Raw genomic sequence first — 17,775 nt, 5'->3', positions numbered from 1 at the left:
GGTTCCCCTTGACCCCGAGGGGAGCCAGCCAGCTGGGAGGGCAGCCCTGCCCCTTGGATCTCGAGGCCCTGGGCCCAGTGCCTGACTCTGCACCCCGCCTGCCCCAGGTTACCACAGCAGCAGCTACAGCCCCGATGGGGTAGAGCCCGTCAGCCCCGTGAGCTCACCCAGCCTGACCCACGACAAGGGGCTCCCCAAGCACCTGGAGGAGCTCGACAAGAGCCACCTGGAGGGGGAGCTGCGGCCCAAGCAGCCAGGTACACCCCAGCCAGCACCTGGCCCTGAAGCCATGCGAGACGGGAACCCTCTGGCCCCAGCACGCAGATGGGCAAACAGAGGTGCTGAAAGGCCCAGGAATTGGCCTGGTCACGAGGCTCAAAGATGCAGGGCTAGGATTCGGGCTCAGGGCCAGGATTTGGGCTCAGGGCTGGGATTCGGGCCCAGCAGCCCTGGGGCCAGCAGACACCCCCTGACCGGCTCTGCTCTGCCCGCAGGCCCCTTGAAGCTCGGCGGGGAGGCCGCCCACCTCCCACACCTGAGGCCGCTGCCCGAGAGCCAGCCCTCGTCCAGCCCACTGCTCCAGACTGCCCCGGGGGTCAAGGGTCACCAGCGGGTGGTCACCCTGGCCCAGCACATCAGTGTAACTATGCGCTCTCTGCCCCTCTCTGTCACCTTTGCACCTGGGGCACCAGGCCTGGAGAGGGGATGGGGAACCCCACAGCCCCTCTGTCATGGCGGGGAAGCTGGGGGATCTGGGGTGTGGGTAAGGTGAGATTCCAAAGCCCCAAGCACCCATGCTGTCTGTGCCTCCTTGCCCATGGGGGGCCTGCAATGCGAGCCGACAGCATCTTCACGGGTGATGAGTTGTCCTGGTGACCTGGGTTTCTCAGTGTCGTGGGCCAGTCACATCAGCCATCTGCTAACTGCCAGCTTGGGACTGCTGACCACAGCCCCACTCCCATGCACACAGGGACATGGAGGCCCAGAGGGTGGTGGGCAGGTCCATAGTTGCCCAGGAAGGCAGCCCCAGCCAGGGTTTCACCCCGAGCTCCATCTGGCCCCTTCCCCCACCCAGAAGGTTCCAGCAGGAGGGAGCTGCCTGACCCTGGGTCCCCAACTTACCTGCAGGAGGTCATCACGCAGGACTATACCCGGCACCACCCACAGCAGCTCAGCACGCCCCTGCCCGCCCCCCTCTACTCCTTCCCTGGGGCCAGCTGCCCCGTCCTGGACCTCCGCCGCCCACCCAGTGACCTCTACCTCCCACCCCCGGACCATGGTGCCCCAGCCCGTGGCTCCCCCCACAGCGAAGGGGGCAAGAGGTGAGTGAGGGGTAGGGATGCCACTTGCTGGTCAGCTGGTGGGAGGCCTTCAACAGCTGCCTGCCTCGGAGTGGGGTCCCAGCTCAGCTGCATGCGAGAGCCGCCTGGCACCGTTGCACAAGCAAGAAACAGAGGCTCTGGGAAATGGGAGGTCACAGAGTGGATTCATAATAAAGGAAAGCTGATCAAAGTACACACGGTGGTCAGTGGGTTCTGGGCACCCATGTGTACCCTTTACACACAGCCCCCCAGGAGGCCTGAGCAACATTCTCCCCATTTCACAGATGAAGAAACCAAGGCCTGGAGAAGTAAAGTCACTTGCCCACAGGGACATAATCAGAAGGTAGCAGAGGTGGATGGGATCCAGGACTGTTTAGAGAGCCGCCTTTCAATACATGCACACACACACACACCCATCACTACACACACACCTACCAGTGCACACATATGCACAGTCACCCTCATCAGTGCAGCCTTTCAACACATGCACACACATGCAATGCACACACGTACACACATGCACACACACCCATCAGTGCACACATGCACACACACACCTACCAGTGCACACACCTGCAGTCACACAGTGCAGCCTTTCAACATGCGCACACACACGTACACGCATCTATCAGTGCACGCATGCACATGCATACCTATCAGTGCACACATGCAGTCACACTCATCAATGCAGCCTTTCAACATACATGCACACATGCACATGCACCCATCAGTGCACACACGCACACATGCACACACACAGTGCACACATGCAAACCCATAGATGCACGCACACACCCCTGCACATGCTCACACACACTCCCACCCTGGTGAACCCTGGAGCATCTGGGGGTCAAGAGGAGGCGAGGAGAGGGCCCTGAGCTCCAGGGTAAAGGAACGGTTTGGTAGGCAAGGGAGAGGTAATGTGTGTGGGAGGACAGACATGGCAAGACAGCAGGACATTGTTGGGGGACAGTGATGTAGCTGGCACTGAGGTACAGCCAGAACTCAGAGCAGGGGTCAGTAAACTATGTCCCATGGCCCAGATCCAGCCCATGGCCTGTTTTTGTATAATTCATGAACTAAAAAGATGATTTTACATTTTTTAAGGGTTGTTTAAAAAAATAAAAATAGTTACAATACATGCCAGAGATTACTTGTGGTCAAAAAGGCCTAAAAGATTTCTGATTTGGCCACGGACAGGAAAAGCATGCTGAGCCCTGGTTTAGAGTGGAAACAGGCTAGGAGGGGTGCGTCCCCTCAGGAGGGAGACTTCTCACCACATCCGGGGCCCTTTCTCCATCCAGGTCTCCAGAGCCAAGCAAGACATCGGTCTTGGGTGGCGGTGAGGACGGTATTGAACCTGTGTCGCCACCGGAGAGCATGACGGAGTCAGGGCACCCCCGGAGCGCTGTGTACCCACTGCTGTACCGGGATGGGGAGCACACAGAGCCCAGGTACTTCTGTGGGCACAAACGGTGCCCCCAGGATGCTCAGATATCAGCTCCTTGTCCATCCTTGGCCCCAGTCCACCGCAGTGCCGTGTGGAAAGTGACAAGGGCGCAGGGCTCAACTGGGCAACCTCAAGCCCACTAAGTAAGCTTTACCAACTTGGGGGTGTGATACATGCCCATCCTCCCTGCAGAGACCTCATTGGTGGCTCTCCGTGCTTTGCGGCCCCTGTTGAACCTCTAAGAAAGAATGAACTAGGTGTGCTAGACCAAGACTGCAGGTGATGAGTGAGGCGAGGGCTGAGAAGGAAGCGGGGCGCACTGGCCTTGGGGAAGGGCATGGTCAGAACCCAATTTCAGTCCTTGAGGCTCTCTTCAGAGGATCAGGTTGGAGCAGGTGGTCAGAGGCAGACCAGCACGAAGCCAGGCATCTCCCGAGACACCTCGAGCCCCAGGATGGGTGAACTGCAAAGGAATTTCCAGGAGCCTTGGTCTTCTACGAGACAGGAGATGCAGGCATGGGGGCGGGTGAAGCTTGGTTCCAAATGTCTAAGGCATCTCAGGTAGTGAGTTCCCTGTCATGAAAAGCATGCAGGTGAGCTCATAGAGGCATCTGACCCTCACAGCAGGATGGGTTCCAAGTCTCCAGGCAGCACCGGCCAGCCGCCAGCCTTCTTCAGCAAGCTGACCGAGAGCAACTCCGCCATTGTCAAGTCCAAGAAGCAGGAGATCAACAAGAAGCTGAACACTCACAATCGGAACGAGCCCGAATACAGTAAGGGGCCTGCCGTCTCCCGGGAAGCACGGGGCCACAGGTGGGCAGGTGGCCTGCCAGTGGGGGGGGGGCAGAAACCCACAGGGCACTTTGGAAAGCTAAGTGGTCCTGCTGACCGCCTTCCACGCCCACCCTGGCCCTTCACCTCACATCTGGGGAGTCCCAGGGCAGTCTGTTGATCACTGGGCTTTCCATAGGAGCTTACTGGCACAGAATAGTGCTAGCACCTAGTAGGCACCCAGTGAATACCCACATAAATATGGGAACCAGGGGTTGGGTCCTTCCCACACACGGGCCTGGCGCCTCCCATTCCCAACGACTGTGGCTTTGCACCCATTGACATGGTTGCTGGGTATGAACACCCCAGTCTGCCTCCCAGTCAGTAGCACAGTGCCTGGCACTTAGCAGATCCACCAGGGAATATGTGAGTGGGTGGGCAAATAAAGAATCTGTCACAGTCCCCGACCCCAGGAAGCCTCATCTGCCAGGGGAGTTTGGGCAAATCACAGATGCTTTTCCCTTCCTGGGGCTGGAGTAGCCGCAGTACAGATGGTCGCTGGCTTGCTGGGCGCAGTGGCTCATGCCTACACGCCCAGCACTTTGGGAGGATGAGGTGGGAGGATTGCTTGAGGCCAGGAATTCAAGACCAGTCTGGGCAATATAGCAAGACCCCATCTCTACAGAAATTCTAAGAATTAGGCACACACCTATAGTCCCAGCTACTGGGGAGGCTGAGCAGGGAGGATTGCTTGAGCCTGGGAGGTCAAGGCTGTAATGAGCTATGATCACACCACTGCACTCCAGCCTGGGCAACAGCAAGACATTGCTCAAAAAAAAAAAAAAACCACAACAAAAATCTCTGACCTAGGAACTCCAGGGCCTTGTAAGTGTGGTCGGTCCAGGGACCCGTAGCATTGGCATCCCCTTGGCCAGGCACTGGGTCTCACGCCTGTAATCCGAGCACTTTGGCAGGCCAAGGTGGGTGGATCACTTGAGGTCAGGAGTTTGAGACCAGGCTGGCCAACATGGTGAAACCCCACGTATTTTTATACTAAAAATATAAAAATTAGCCGGGCGTGGTGACACGAGCCTGTAGTCCCAGCTACTTAGGAGGCTAGGCAGGAGAATCACTTGAACCTGGGAGGCGGAGGTTGCAGTGAGCCCAGTTCACACCACTGCACTCCATCCTGGGTCACAGAGTGAGACTCCGTCTCAAAAAAAAGAAATGCAGACCCTTGGCCCTGTCTCAGGCCTGCTGCATCAGAACCTGTGATGAACAAGATTCCCCAGGTGATGCTGGCGCACCTGGCCTGGACCACATAGAGGACTGGTGGGGCAGGTGATTCCCAGAGCACTGGGGACCCTCACCTGCTTTGTCACCCCGCTTCCAGATATCGGCCAGCCTGGGACGGAGATCTTCAACATGCCCGCTATCACCGGACCAGGTAACCCGTCTAGCCCTTGCTTTGCAGCCGCCCAGGTCCCCTGCGCTCCCTCCCCGCCCCACTCCAGCTCTCATGAAGGGACAAGAAACCTTTGCTAGTCCAAGTATACCCCTCATTCTGGGATGAACTAACCCCACAGTAGGATTCAGAGGGACCCAACAGGCAGGTGAGGCTTATTCCCCTCGTGGAAAGGACCCTCACTGTGCAGGGAGCCTCTGGAGTTCAGATCCCCTTGGGTGGTTAGTATCAGATGCACCCTCACCAGCTGGCAAGTCACCTCGCTTCTTTGCCAGTCACAGCTGGAGATGTACGTATCTGGAGGAAGAGTGGGTCTGAGCTCAGAGCACGAGCCTCCAAGTTACATCCAGAGCTTAATGCCTTAATTCCAGCCAGGGAACTGGGAGGCCTTACTTTTTTTTTCAAGATCAAATGCAGGTACATGGCAGAGATAGGTGTGAAACTGACACTCTCTTTTAAGCTGAAACTTAAGACCTCCATGAGGTTTTGGACTTAGGGGTCCTTGGGGTTGGAGCCCCATCCTCTGGGGGGCCCCACTGTGTATTCCATCAGTGAGTCTGGGTGTGGCCTCCAGGGCCCCAGTGGGGCCGAGGCAGTTGTGGGGTTGGCTGTCTCCGTGTGGGTGCCTGGCTATCCTCTGTTCCTCTGGTGGAAGCCGAGGCCAGGATGGAGGGAGGGGAGGTTTGCTGATCTTCCCTGGGGGACGTTCCTGGGTCTTGAGCTCTGGGAATGGTGTGCAAAGGACCGTCATTCAGATATCATCAGGGGGTCATCGAGGCCTCCCAATGGGAGTCCCAACTAGGACACCTTTATTTGCCCAGTGTCTGTAGACACCTCAGGCAATGGGAAGGAGGCAATTTGGTCGAAACAACAAGAGGGTTAAAAACGAATGTTTCTGGGGTGTTCTAAGTCTTGAGGTAGGTGCTAGACATACGGGTGCATCTGCACGTGAAACTTCGTGGCATTGTACAATGAAGATTGATGCTAACACTTATATTTAAATATCTTTTATTTTTTTTTTAAGACACAGTCTTTCTCTGTCAGCCAGGCCAGAGTGCAGTGACGTGATCATAGCTCACTGCAGCCTCCGCCTCCCAGGCATAGATGATCCTCTTGCCTCAGCCTCCTGAGCAGCTGGGACTACAGGCGTGTGCCACTATACCCAAATAGTTTGTTTATTTTTTTGTAGAGACAGGCTAGTCTTGAGCTCCTGTCTTCAAGCTGAATTTTTTTTTCTTTTTTTTGACAGAGTCTTGCTCTGTTGCTCAGGCTGGAACACAGTGGTGCACTCTCAGCTCACTGCAGCCTCTGCCTCCTGGGTTCAAGCAATTCTTACACCTCAGCCTCCTGAGTAGCTGGGATTACGGACACCCGACACCAGGCCTGTATAATTTTTGTATTTTTAGTAGAGACAGGGTTTCACCATGTTGCCCAGGAAGCTGGTCTCGAACTCCTGACCTCAGGTGATCCACCTTCCTCGGCCTCCCAAAGTGCTGGAATTACCGGCGTGAGCCACTGTGCCCAGCCTGGTTTTTCTTTTTATGCAGTTTTTGTTCACAAAAAGAAATTTTCCAGGCTCCAGTCTTTACCACTCAGCCTGTGTTGGGCTTTGCCTTTTTAAATGGAGACACTTAAGCCCGGAGCCAGCTCCGTCAGGTCATGGACTCGTGGCCTTGGGTAGGAGGTTCAGTCACGCTGCTAGGATTTCAGCACTCAGCCCTGTTGGAAATGTTGCTTTTTCTTCACACACATGGCTGTTGTTTTAAAGTGCTTTAGAAATGTGGCCAAGACAGCAGAAAAGGTGCGAGTGCCCCTGGCTCCAAACGCATTTGAAACCAAAAGGAAAAGAAAGCGCAGGCAGCCAGCGGTTGCTGCAGAAACGTGACATTCAGGCATCTGCTTCACCTGCAACCTCACAGAAGCCTCAGTTTTGTTTACAAAGGAGCGAGCGGTCAGAAAGAATCTTTGACCACTTTGTATGTGTATGGTTCACTCAAAGCAGAAGTTTAAAACCCCAGGAAAATCCTGCCCTGTGGTAGGCCGGGTGGGATAGGGGTGCACTGGGGACTTTTGAAAGCAAAGTCTGTTTTAACAAACACAAATTCTGAAAAGTCAGCACCTATGGGGGGTCAGTCCATGTGGGTCACAAGAAAGAAAAACGAGAAAGGAAACTGGCGAACAGAAAGGGAGGTTTCCTGGAATTGTCGGGGTGTTCCGGAAGCATCCTCTTGGGTTTGGTTTGTTGATTCGACCACTTTGTCCTTGGGATGGGGCGGCTGGGCCAGCTGGGACCGGACCAGGGCTGGTGCCGTGATTGTGTCTACCTCTGCCCCTCCCTGCACGTACCGTAACTGCATGGCTACGACCCCACCCTCATCGTCCGTCTCTGCACCTCTTTCTCCTCACGGCTCCTGGGTGGGAGAGGCGGAGGGAGGACAGTAGCCCAGCTTGTCGGGGAGGCAGGGGGCCACACATCCCAAACCGCACAGCTGGAGGCAGGGCAGCAGGAAGACCATCTGGTCACCTCTCTCAGACCAGAGAGAAGGTCTTCTCCCCACCAGCCCGCAGCTCTAGTTTTCTAGGAGTCCGTTCCCCAAACAGGACAGCCCTCCAGTCTCTCACCCTCTCCATGAAGGCCACTTGGGATTAAAGAGGAAAAACAGCCCCAGCTAGGATTAGGGGTGCAGAGGGGGCTTGCAATTTCCCAGAGGACAGACTAGGAATGAGGTGAGGGGCAGGAAGGCATCTAACCTCGCCCACCCCACCTCGCTTGCAGTGCCCAAGAGCTTCCGGGGCCCCAGGGAGAAGGAAACAGCCTCTCCCATTTCATCTCCACCCAGCTGAAAAAAAAGGGTGGGGAGGGGTAGGGAAATAAAGGTGTTGCTTTGCCAAAATGTGCTCACTGTGTATTTCTCTCTCCTCCTCCTCCTTCCGTCTCTCCCTTCTCTCTCTCCGTCACCCCTCTGGCTCCCCCTCCCCGGCCCCCGTGTGTCTGTCTGTCTGTCTGTCTCTCTCCCAGGCCTTATGACCTATAGAAGCCAGGCGGTGCAGGAACATGCCAGCACCAACATGGGGCTGGAGGCCATAATTAGAAAGGCACTCATGGGTAAATATGACCAGTGGGAAGAGTCCCCGCCGCTCAGCGCCAATGCTTTTAACCCTCTGAATGCCAGTGCCAGCCTGCCTGCTGCTATGCCCATAACCGCTGCTGATGGACGGAGTGACCACACACTCACCTCGCCAGGTCTGCAGGCCACCCCTGCCCCTCCCCCGTCTGTCCCCACCCCCGTCTGTCCCCACCCCCAGTGTGATTAATCCTCACTCCTCCGCACTCCTCTGACAATCCCCTCCTCGAGCTTTGGAGCTTGTGACTTTATTTTTGTGCCTGTTTGACCTTCATTCTGAAGTTTGCTAATCTGAAGCTGGGCTGAGAACCCCCGAGTGTCTGCACCCTCTCCCCCAGCCCCGGCCCCCTGCCCACTAGGCCCAAGGTGCCGCCGCCTGCCTCGGACACTCACGCTGCCGTCCGCCCCCAGCCCTCCCGCCTTCCTCCCTGCGGGGACCCGGCCTCCTGGCCCAGCTGTCTCCTTGGGGAGACTTGGCTGGAGTGAAGGCCCACCCCCACTGCATGGACGGGGATGGCAGCCAGGCCTGTGCGCAGCATCTGCCAGGCCTACTGTGTGTCTGCAGCTGGCCCTTAGTCTGGCGGGGAGGAGCCCAGGGTCTGCGTCAGCCCTAGGAGTCAGGGAGCTTTCGGACTCAGCCCCCCATCTGCCTGGGTCCCCATCAGTACCCTGTACGGGAGCAGGGAGCAGAGGAAAGAGATCTGGGTGCAGCTGTCCAGCCTTGGCACTGGGGCCCCAAAAAGCTTCTGGAGCCTCCGCAGGGGTCAGGCCTGGCCTCAGGGGTCCTGACTTCTCTGCTCAGGGCCTGGAGCCTGCCTGGCCTTGGCATGGTCCTGGGGCCACGCTCAGAGTCAAACTGGAGGCCCGGGCTTCACATTTCAGGGTTGCAGCCCTGGGGCTGGGGGCACTCAGGACAGCCGGGGGGTGGGGGGTACTGCAAACAGCAGACAGTGTAGCTACCACCCCTCCCAGCAGAAACTGGTCTCCACATTCCAGGCTTATAGCTGGGTCTGGCCATCTGGTCAACCCTGGCTTCCCAGCTGGGGCGGGCAGCAGGGAGGAGGGGTTCGTGTCCCTGCTCTCCCTAGCTCTTTGGAGGGTCCGTGGCAGGACCTCACCTCGTCCATTCCCATCTTGTCCCCTGCAGGCAGTGGCGGGAAGGCCAAGGTCTCTGGCAGACCCAGCAGCCGAAAAGCCAAGTCCCCAGCCCCAGGCCTGGCATCTGGGGACCGGCCACCCTCCGTCTCCTCAGTGCACTCGGAGGGAGACTGCAACCGCCGGACGCCACTCACCAACCGCGTGTGGGAGGACCGGCCCTCGTCTGCAGGTGGGCACCAGGTGGGGGCAGGGCTGGGCTCTCCAAGCTCCCCCACACCAGGCTGCGAATCCCACCGGGGCACTGAATGCCCAGTGCCTGCTGAGTGCCCAGCTCACAGGCCTGGTCTGCGGAAGCAAGGTCCAGGGGCCTGGGCAGCCAAGCCCGGCTCACGGACCGTCAGGAGGCTTCCTCCAGGGCCACAGGCAGAGGATAAGGGTGTGACTAGGGCCAGCCAGATCACGAGGGCCTGGTGGGCCGTGCAGGGGGCCTGGACTCCCTCTGATGCGTAGTGAGGAGCCCTGGAGGGCTTTTGGAAGGGAAACGCTGATCTCACTTAGGGTCAGAAGGTCCCTGGGAGAACAGACCAGAGGGACAGTGAAGACACTGCCGCTACAGTCCAGGCCAAAGATGGCGGGGTGCAAACAGGGACGGAAGTAAGAGGTGAAGAGAGCCGTTTAGCAGTTTGGAAGGGCTAGGAACACTGCTGGACAGAAACGCCGAGGCCCGGTTCCTGGTGTGGTGGGCAGGCGGCCAGCGGGGGCTGCCCGGCTCACACATCTCGCTTCTCCATGCAGGTTCCACGCCGTTCCCCTACAACCCCCTGATCATGCGGCTGCAGGCGGGTGTCATGGCCTCCCCACCCCCGCCGGGCCTCCCCTCGGGTAGCGGGCCCCTCGCTGGCCCCCACCACGCCTGGGATGAGGAGCCGAAGCCACTGCTCTGCTCGCAGTACGAGACACTCTCTGACAGCGAGTGACTCCGAATGGGGGGATGGGCAGTGTCGGGTCCCAGCGAGCCATAGGAACAGCCTGGCAGGAGTGGGGCGGCTGCCGACTCCCCCCACCGAGGAAGGAGCCCCCGAGTCTGCCTGCGCCTCTGTCCATCTGTCCGTCCAGAGCCGGCATCCTTGCCTGTCTGAAGCCTTAACTAAGACTCCCGCCCCGGGCTGGCCCTGTGCAGTGACCTTACTCAGGGGATGTTTACCTGGTGCTCGAGAAGGGAGGGGAGGGGGCCGGGGAGGGGACACGGCAGGCGTGTGGCAGCCACACGCAGGCAGCCGGGGCGGCCAGGGACCCAAAGCAGGACGACCATGCACCTCCATGCCACTGCCTCCCCCGAATGCATTTGGAACCAAAGTCTAAGCTGAGCTCGCAGCCCCCGCGCCCTCCCTCCGCCTCCCATCCCGATTAGTGCTCTGGACAGACGGACGCAGGCCCTGTCCAGTCCCCAGTGTGCTCGTTCCGGTCCCCACAGGCCCAGCCAACGAGATCGCTGGAAACCACGTCAGGCCAGGTGGGCAGACAGAAGGGCCGGGTGCGGCCTGGGGCGAGCGGCGACTGCAAGGACTGGACTTCTTTTCACACATCGTTGCCGCAGCGGTGGGAAGGAAAGGCAGATGTAAATGATGTATTGGTTTACAGGGTATATTTTTGATACCTTCAATGAATTAATTCAGATGTTTTACGCAAGGAAGGACTTACCCAGTATTACTGCTGCTGTGCTTTTGATCTCTGCTTACCGTTCAAGAGGCGTGTGCAGGCCGACAGTCGGTGACCCCATCACTCGCAGGACCAAGGGGGCGGGGACTGCCGGCTCACGTCCTGCTGTGTCCTCCCTCCCCCCCCTTTCTTGAGCAGAATGAATTCGATGCGTATTCTGTGGCCGCCATCTGCGCAGGGTGGTGGTATTCTGTCATTTACACACGTCGTTCTAATTAAAAAGCGAATTATACTCGAGTTACAAAGGTTTCTTCTCTACCTCATACTGGGCAGCCAGTAGGCCAGACAGCTAGGGTTTAGGGGACAGCGGGAATACAACCCTGGAGGGCCAAGGCCACATCCCCCTGAGTCACCAGGGACTGGACCCTTTCATAACTGAGTATTTATACCCCTCATAAGGACATCACCATCAGAACATCAAATAGTCACATCATGGTGAAGGTGTCAAGTATTCACACCCATGGTGAGAGGGTCTGAGATGTTCACACCCATGTGTCAGGTATTCGCACCATGGTGAGGGTGTCATGTTCACACATGGTGAGAAGGTGTCAGGTATTCACGCCATGGCAAGGGTGTCAAGTAGTCACACCCATGAGAGTGTCAGATGTTCACACCATGGCGGGTGTCAGATATTCACCATGGTGAGCGTGTCATGTTCACACTCATAGTGTCAGGTGTTTACACCATGGTGAGGGTGTCAGTTATTCACATCCATGGTGAGGGTGTCGTGTTCACACTTATGGTGAGAGGGTGCAGGTGTTTACACATGTCAGGTATTCACACTCATAGTGAAGGTGTCTAGTATTCACACCCGTGGAGTCCGGGATGGCCATCAGTTCCTACTTGGAGCCTTTTTAATGTCATCCCTGCCCACAGAGATCATGATAGGAGATGTCCCGGTGTGTTTTCAGTACAGGCAGGAGAGAGAGCAACCCCTGCCAGTTTGGGCGGAGACCACTGCCCACCTGCCTCTTGGGTTCGGGTGTACCACGTAATGGGTATGCCCTGTCCTGTGCCTGTGGCATCCCTTTTGGAGCAGCGTAGAGCCTGATAGTGGCCACAGTTCTTTGCCATGGACCCTGGTCAGTGTTGGCCTTGTCCCTCGGTGCCAGTGGCCTGGCCCTCCCCCACGCTTTACTGCCCTTTTCCTCTGCTGGCTTCAGCAGCATGGCTGCTGGTCCACACTCCCCCAAAGCCTGATGCCCCACCTGGTGCCCAGTTTTGTATGTGGTCTCAGTCCCCAGAGCCAGACTAGGTGGTGGACTGGAAGGATGTCAGGGAGACTTCATTTGTCCACTGGCCCATAGGTATGGCTGCAGGTGCCCTGGCATGGGGAGGGCACTGGCGCCCCCTGCGATGCCACTGCCTGCTTCTGTAGAGGGAGGGAACCCACCCTCACCCTGGAGCTTCCCCTGCTTGTCCAGGCTGGCCTGAAGCCTCCCCACAGAGCTTCCATCTGGGCAGCCCTATCACAACCTCTTAGCCTCCTTATGTCCCCAAGCCAATAGGGACAATGCTGGCCTGAGTGTGACCTCAGGCCCAACCCCATCCCAGAGCAGAGGTCAGAGCCATGAAGTCAGCTCTGCCCAATGGCATTCCTGGAGCCACTGTGGGCTGAGGACCCCCAGCCAGTGTCCCACTCCACCCAAGACCCACCAGACGTATAACACTTGGCAGCCAGGGAACGCCTGCCCTGCAAAGGCCGAGTCGTTCTAGATGGGTTCCCAGGGCAGACCCAGCTTCCCAGGCTCTAAAATCTATGGGAGTGCAGGGGGTGGGATGTGGGCCCTCTGTCGCTCATGGGCACAAGATAATCTGCAAAGCAGGGCATTCTCTTTCTGCTCTTCCTTCAGAGGTGCGTCTGAACCATGCTAAGCGTGGCCCAGAGTCCTGGAATTCCGCCTGTCCCCACCCCTTGGCCTTCAGGCCCAGGCAGTCTGGGGTGCTGCCCTCAGTTCACCCAGAAATAGGCAGTCCCAAATCCCCAAAGAGGGCCCATGCTGGCCCAGCAACTGGTAAGCAGGGACAAAGGGATGGTGCCCACACAGATAGGAGTCAGCCTTGGGGGCTCTGATGGGGCTTTGCCAGCAAGGATGGCCAAGATCGGGGATCCCTGGCCCTGTGCTGGTGCCTGACCAACCCCACATCCAGCACTGTAGACAGCAGCCCCGCAGGACTAGGGAGCAATGGAGGGGAGAACCAGGGTCCGCTGGAAGCAGAAATTGCCACCTCCTGTCCCGACCTTCCCAGAGGACCCCAAGCCTCCAGGGCCCGGGCTTGCCCAGGGTCCTGCCTCCCCTAGGTGGGGACCTGGGAGGAGGGGGTTGAGAGAGACCTTTGCATCCCCAGGGGCTCTGCCCAGCCTCACTGGCTGTCTGTGTTACCCTGAGTACTGTGCCCAGGGTAAAAATAAGCTGAGGCCTTGCTTCCAGCTTGGTGGCTGCAGTCTGTGTGAACTTGGGGAAGCTTCGGGTGCCCTCTGGGCCTTGGTTTTTAATCTGCGTGCCAGGCCCTGATGCTTCCAGACAAGGCTGAGCCTGGTGCTGGGCTGTAGTTCTGAGGCCAGCAGGCAGATGGCAGTGTGGGGCTGGCAAAGAGCCCTGTCCCAGGTGGGCCTGCCCTCCACCCAGGGCACAGAGTGACCCCCACCTGGAATCCAGGCTGGGTCAGGGTATTGGTCACGCCAGCCGTCCGGGGTTGCCCGCTCGTATCAGTGCTGCCCAGGATCCCACAGTACCTTGTTCAGTCACAGTTAGACCAGAGAGATGGGTGTGGACCACAGGGCTCAGCCCTCACAGCCATCACCACCAGCCCCCATCTCTGTTCGTCTGAACTGGTACCACTAGGCAACACGACCTGTCTTCTCTGAGGACCAGGGACCAGACCCAACTCAGGCGGGCAGTTGTCTGCAGGTGCATGGAAAGCTTGCAGCCTCCTGGTACCCTTAAAGGGTCCGCTCTGTCTCCCAGCTAGTCAGGCGGTCCCCAACCTTCAAAGACCTACCCCCAAAGCTGTCATTCACCTACCCCCAAAGACTTCATACCACCTACCCCCAAAGCCCTCATCCCACCTACCCCCAAAGCCCTCATCCCTCCTACCCCCAAAACCCTCATCCCTCCTACCCCCAAAGCCCTCATCCCACCTACCCCCAAAGCCCTCATCTCTCCTACCCCCAAAGCCCTTATCCCTCCTGCCCCCAAAGCCCTCATCCCACCTGCCCCCAAAGCCCTCATCCCTCCTACCCCCAAAGCCCTCATCCCTCCTACCCCCAAAGCCCTCATCCCTCCTACCCCCAAAGCCCTCATCCCACCTACCCCCAAAGGCCTCATCCCACCTACCCCCAAAGCCCTCATCCCTCCTGCCCCCAAAGCCCTCATCCCACCTGCCCCCAAAGCCCTCATCCCTCCTGCCCCCAAAGCCCTCATCCCTCCTGCCCCCAAAGCCCTCATCCCTCCTACCCCCAAAGCCCTCATCCCACCTGCCCCCAAAGCCCTCATCCCTCCTGCCCCCAAAGCCCTCATCCCTCCTGCCCCCAAAGCCCTCATCCCTCCTGCCCCCAAAGCCCTCATCCCTCCTACCCCCAAAGCCGTCTTCCCACCTACCCCCAAAGCCGTCTTCCCACCTACGCCCAAAGCCGTCTTCCCACCTATGCCCAAAGCCGTCTTCCCACCTACGCCCAAAGCCCTCATCCCTCCCATTCCCAAAGCCATCATCCCACCCGTCTTGTGTGGCTTTTTCACTGCTCCATCTAAAATGGAGACTCACGCTGTTCCCCTGACCCCCATCTCCCTGGAAAACCCCTATACACATTACAAAACCCAGCTAGGGCATGACTTCCTCAAAAAAAAACACTACCCTGGCCCATCTTCTCTCCCGTCTGGGTCTCTGATAACCCTGCAAGCCTTGTCTCAAACCTGACAGCACCCTGGAGGCGGAGCCCTTGTCTTTCTGCTCCTGACCCTGCCTTTGACTCTGAACCTCCCTGGAAAGTGTGTTGTGAACAGACGCTGCAAGTGGCTAGTTCTCCATAGAAAGCTAGAAAGAGCTCTGCCATGGACACCATGTCTTAGGACCTGGGGAAGTTGGTTAAAATGTGTATTCCTGGGTCCAGTTAGACGGTCTGATGCTCTAGGTCTGGGGTTGGCCCTGGAATCTATATTTTCAACAAGCGTTCCAGGGGTTTCTGGTGGGGGTGGTTGGCGGCCCCCACTATGATGGCAGGGCTGGTGTCCAAGGTTGGAGCTAGGCCCTCACCTGGAACCTGGCTCCTTTGCTTCCATCTAACCAGGAGGTCTCCAGTATTGGCACAAAAGTCTCTGCAGAAGGAGGCCTGGCCACCCGCCTGAAGAGCTGCTGCCCGCAGGGCAGGAACGGACTGGTCCCGAAGACCCTGGGGCTGGCTCTGGACAAGACTTCCTGGGATGACACAGATGAACTGGAGCAGTCAGGGTGGCTTCCTGGAGGAGGCAGGTCTAAGGAAGGAGTAGGCTGAGAGGAGAAAACCTGTGTGGGCAAAGGCTGGGAGGGGAGGCCCAGCCAGGGACCCTCAGGAGCCCACCACCATGGGCTGGACGTGAATCCCTGAGGGGGCCTAGGAGTGTCTGGGGTGCATGAGTCCCTCTGGGGGCCCAGGAGTGTCTGCAGTGGTGAGCCATTGCTCAGTAAGGTAATTTGCCCATTTTCTGAAATCGGGGCAGTTTTTGTCTTGCAAGGGCACTGATGGATTATGAGGGAGAATTAGACCTGGGAGGCCGGTGTGGGACCAGGGGCTGGCCCAGCGGAGAGGTCAGGACAGAGCCCCCTGCCCCGGGGAGGGGTTGGGGATGAGACCCCATGATGTGAGGGGGAAGGGGGCTCGGGGATCAGCAGGACACAAGGGCAGCATGCCTGGCCCTGTCCTTCAACCCCTCCATGCCTGTTTCCACGTCTGTTGAATGGGGTGGCAATATTGCTGAAGGGAGTGACTGCTTCCCAAAAGCTATTGGTGTTTTTTATTTGCTTTGTTTTGTTTTATTTGTCTACATAGCCACTGTTTGCTCACGTGCATGGGAATCAGATAGTGGCCAGAGGCAGGGGACAAGGCAGAGGCGGGCAGGGAGGAGACGCTGCAGGGGGCTGGCAGCAGTGGCTCATCAGCAAATCCGGGCAGCTGGCGCTGGTGGAAAGGCTCTCTGGCCATTCTGTCCCTGAGAGGCTCAGGAGGGCTGTCAAAGGAAACTCGGTCGTTGTTTAGATTCTCTTGAAAGCCAAGTGGGCTCAGTGGTCTGGAAGCCACCCGCTGTCCTCACACGGGCACTTCCTCCCCGGGATTTCTCCCCACCCTGCAGGGCCACCGTGAAGATGAAGCAGATTAAATACACGACATGCTCCCAGCAGGGCCAGGCACTGTGTGATGCCACCCAGGCCCCGGGGCTCGTTCCCACTCTGGCAAGGAAGCGATGGGACCAGTGTCAGCTTCAAGGACTTTCGGGGAAGGGGCACCATTTGCTGGGCAAGGCAGGGGGCTGCCGAGTCTGATTTTAGGTCTGGGAGGTAGAGCCCTTACGCTCATTTCGCAGATGCTTAGAGAAGTGAGGTGGCGTGTTCCTTCCCCAGTGACGGAGCCCATTCTGGGTCAGTTTCCCCTCCCCAGGGCCTAGTGAGTGACAGTTGCCACTCTGGGGACATCATCGGGGTCTTTCATGGCACATTGAATCTTGCACGTCTGGTGTACCTGGGCTGCAGGGAGATGGGAAAGGCGTGTTAGCAGCAGCGCCCATAGGCTGGGCAGTTTGGGACATCAGCCAGTCCATTTCAGGGATTCAGACAGAACCGGCACTTCTTCCTGCCTCTCTCCAGGTCTGCTGGGTTCCCTTAGGGCAGAAGAGCTGCTTCAAGGGAAAAGCACATGCACCTGGGGGCTTTGGAGTGGCTGCCCTTGCCCCTCCTTCCGCCCTGTGCCTGGCTGGGCTTCCCTGGATCGTGCATGGCCAGCAGGCAGGCTTTACCTCCAGCATCATCAGCAAAGGCAAAACCCCTTTGCATGGCAGAGGGAGCCGGAAGGCCACCAAGTGCATGCTCTCAGAGGCGGGCATGTTCTCTGGGTTCTCCAGGCTGGAGTTAGGAAGGTAAGAGGTTTCGAGGGGGAATGCCTGTGAGAGACAGAAGAGAGGAACGGGACAGGGCAGGAAGAGCAGGCCCTGCAGATCTGACCGGCTCGGCTGACCCCACCTGGCTCCAGAGCAAAGACGGACCCCAGGGGCACCTCCGTGTTTGCTGAAGTCATTGGCACTCTGATTGCAGGTCAGAAAGCTTTATCCACTTTCCCTTCCAGGCGGTGAGAGATCAAGGCTGTGATTGAAAATCAGGCTTGTGGGGTTGAATTTGCATGGATTAAGCAAGGTGCAAAGAATGCCACCCTCGCAGACACTGCAGGGAATCCTGCCATGGAAGCAGGGCTCGGGTCTCGAGGCACGCTTCTGTTCGTGTAGATCAGTGGCGGCCTCAAGATTTGTCCTCGAGTTGATGGAAACGCCTTTTGACTGAGCCGCTCTGGCTTTCATCCCCCTTCCGTTAGGGGCTGTCCTCCGTCAAAGCAGGCAGCCGGCAGTTTAGAGCATCAAGGATCCTGGGCTCAGATTCTGGCTCTGCCGGCTACCAGGTTGGGCAAATTATTCCACCTCTCTGCGCCTTACTTTCTCCTCTGCGAAGTGGAGATGCAGTAGCACCCACGTCGGCGGGATTTCCCACGGAATGTTTCCTACAGAGTCTGGAATAGAATGAGCGCTCTGAATTAGCACAGCCTTCCCATTCGTGTTAGCTAAACCACCACCAGGCTGGGGCCTG

At 58.0% G+C, this 17,775-nt stretch overlaps 1 protein-coding gene across 50 annotated transcripts in view; it reads left to right on the top strand.

The window, feature by feature from the left end:
• Positions 1-11,187, top strand: part of NCOR2 (nuclear receptor corepressor 2) — a 240,317-nt gene extending 229,130 nt beyond the window's left edge. For 20 of the 50 annotated variants that reach the window (XM_078337664.1, XM_078337661.1, XM_078337680.1 and 17 more), the window contains 9 exons: positions 108-257; positions 495-640; positions 1,129-1,322; positions 2,627-2,776; positions 3,397-3,545; positions 4,937-4,990; positions 8,028-8,252; positions 9,281-9,460; positions 10,027-11,187. In XM_078337664.1, the coding sequence (XP_078193790.1) occupies positions 108-257; positions 495-640; positions 1,129-1,322; positions 2,627-2,776; positions 3,397-3,545; positions 4,937-4,990; positions 8,028-8,252; positions 9,281-9,460; positions 10,027-10,208 (1,430 nt within the window). In that variant the 3' untranslated portion in view covers positions 10,209-11,187. The remainder of the gene's footprint in view (positions 1-107; positions 258-494; positions 641-1,128; positions 1,323-2,626; positions 2,777-3,396; positions 3,546-4,936; positions 4,991-8,027; positions 8,253-9,280; positions 9,461-10,026) is intronic. The other 30 variants (XM_078337682.1, XM_078337674.1, XM_078337684.1 and 27 more) reach the window with 3 other exon arrangements.
• The last annotated feature ends 6,588 nt before the right edge of the window (positions 11,188-17,775 follow it).

The sequence above is a fragment of the Callithrix jacchus genome, chromosome 9, assembly GCF_049354715.1.
Source record: "Callithrix jacchus isolate 240 chromosome 9, calJac240_pri, whole genome shotgun sequence".
In the NCBI taxonomy this organism is placed as follows: domain Eukaryota; kingdom Metazoa; phylum Chordata; class Mammalia; order Primates; family Cebidae; genus Callithrix; species Callithrix jacchus.
The sequence above is the reverse complement of the archived record's forward strand: the minus strand, read 5'-3'. Positions and strand labels throughout refer to the sequence as shown.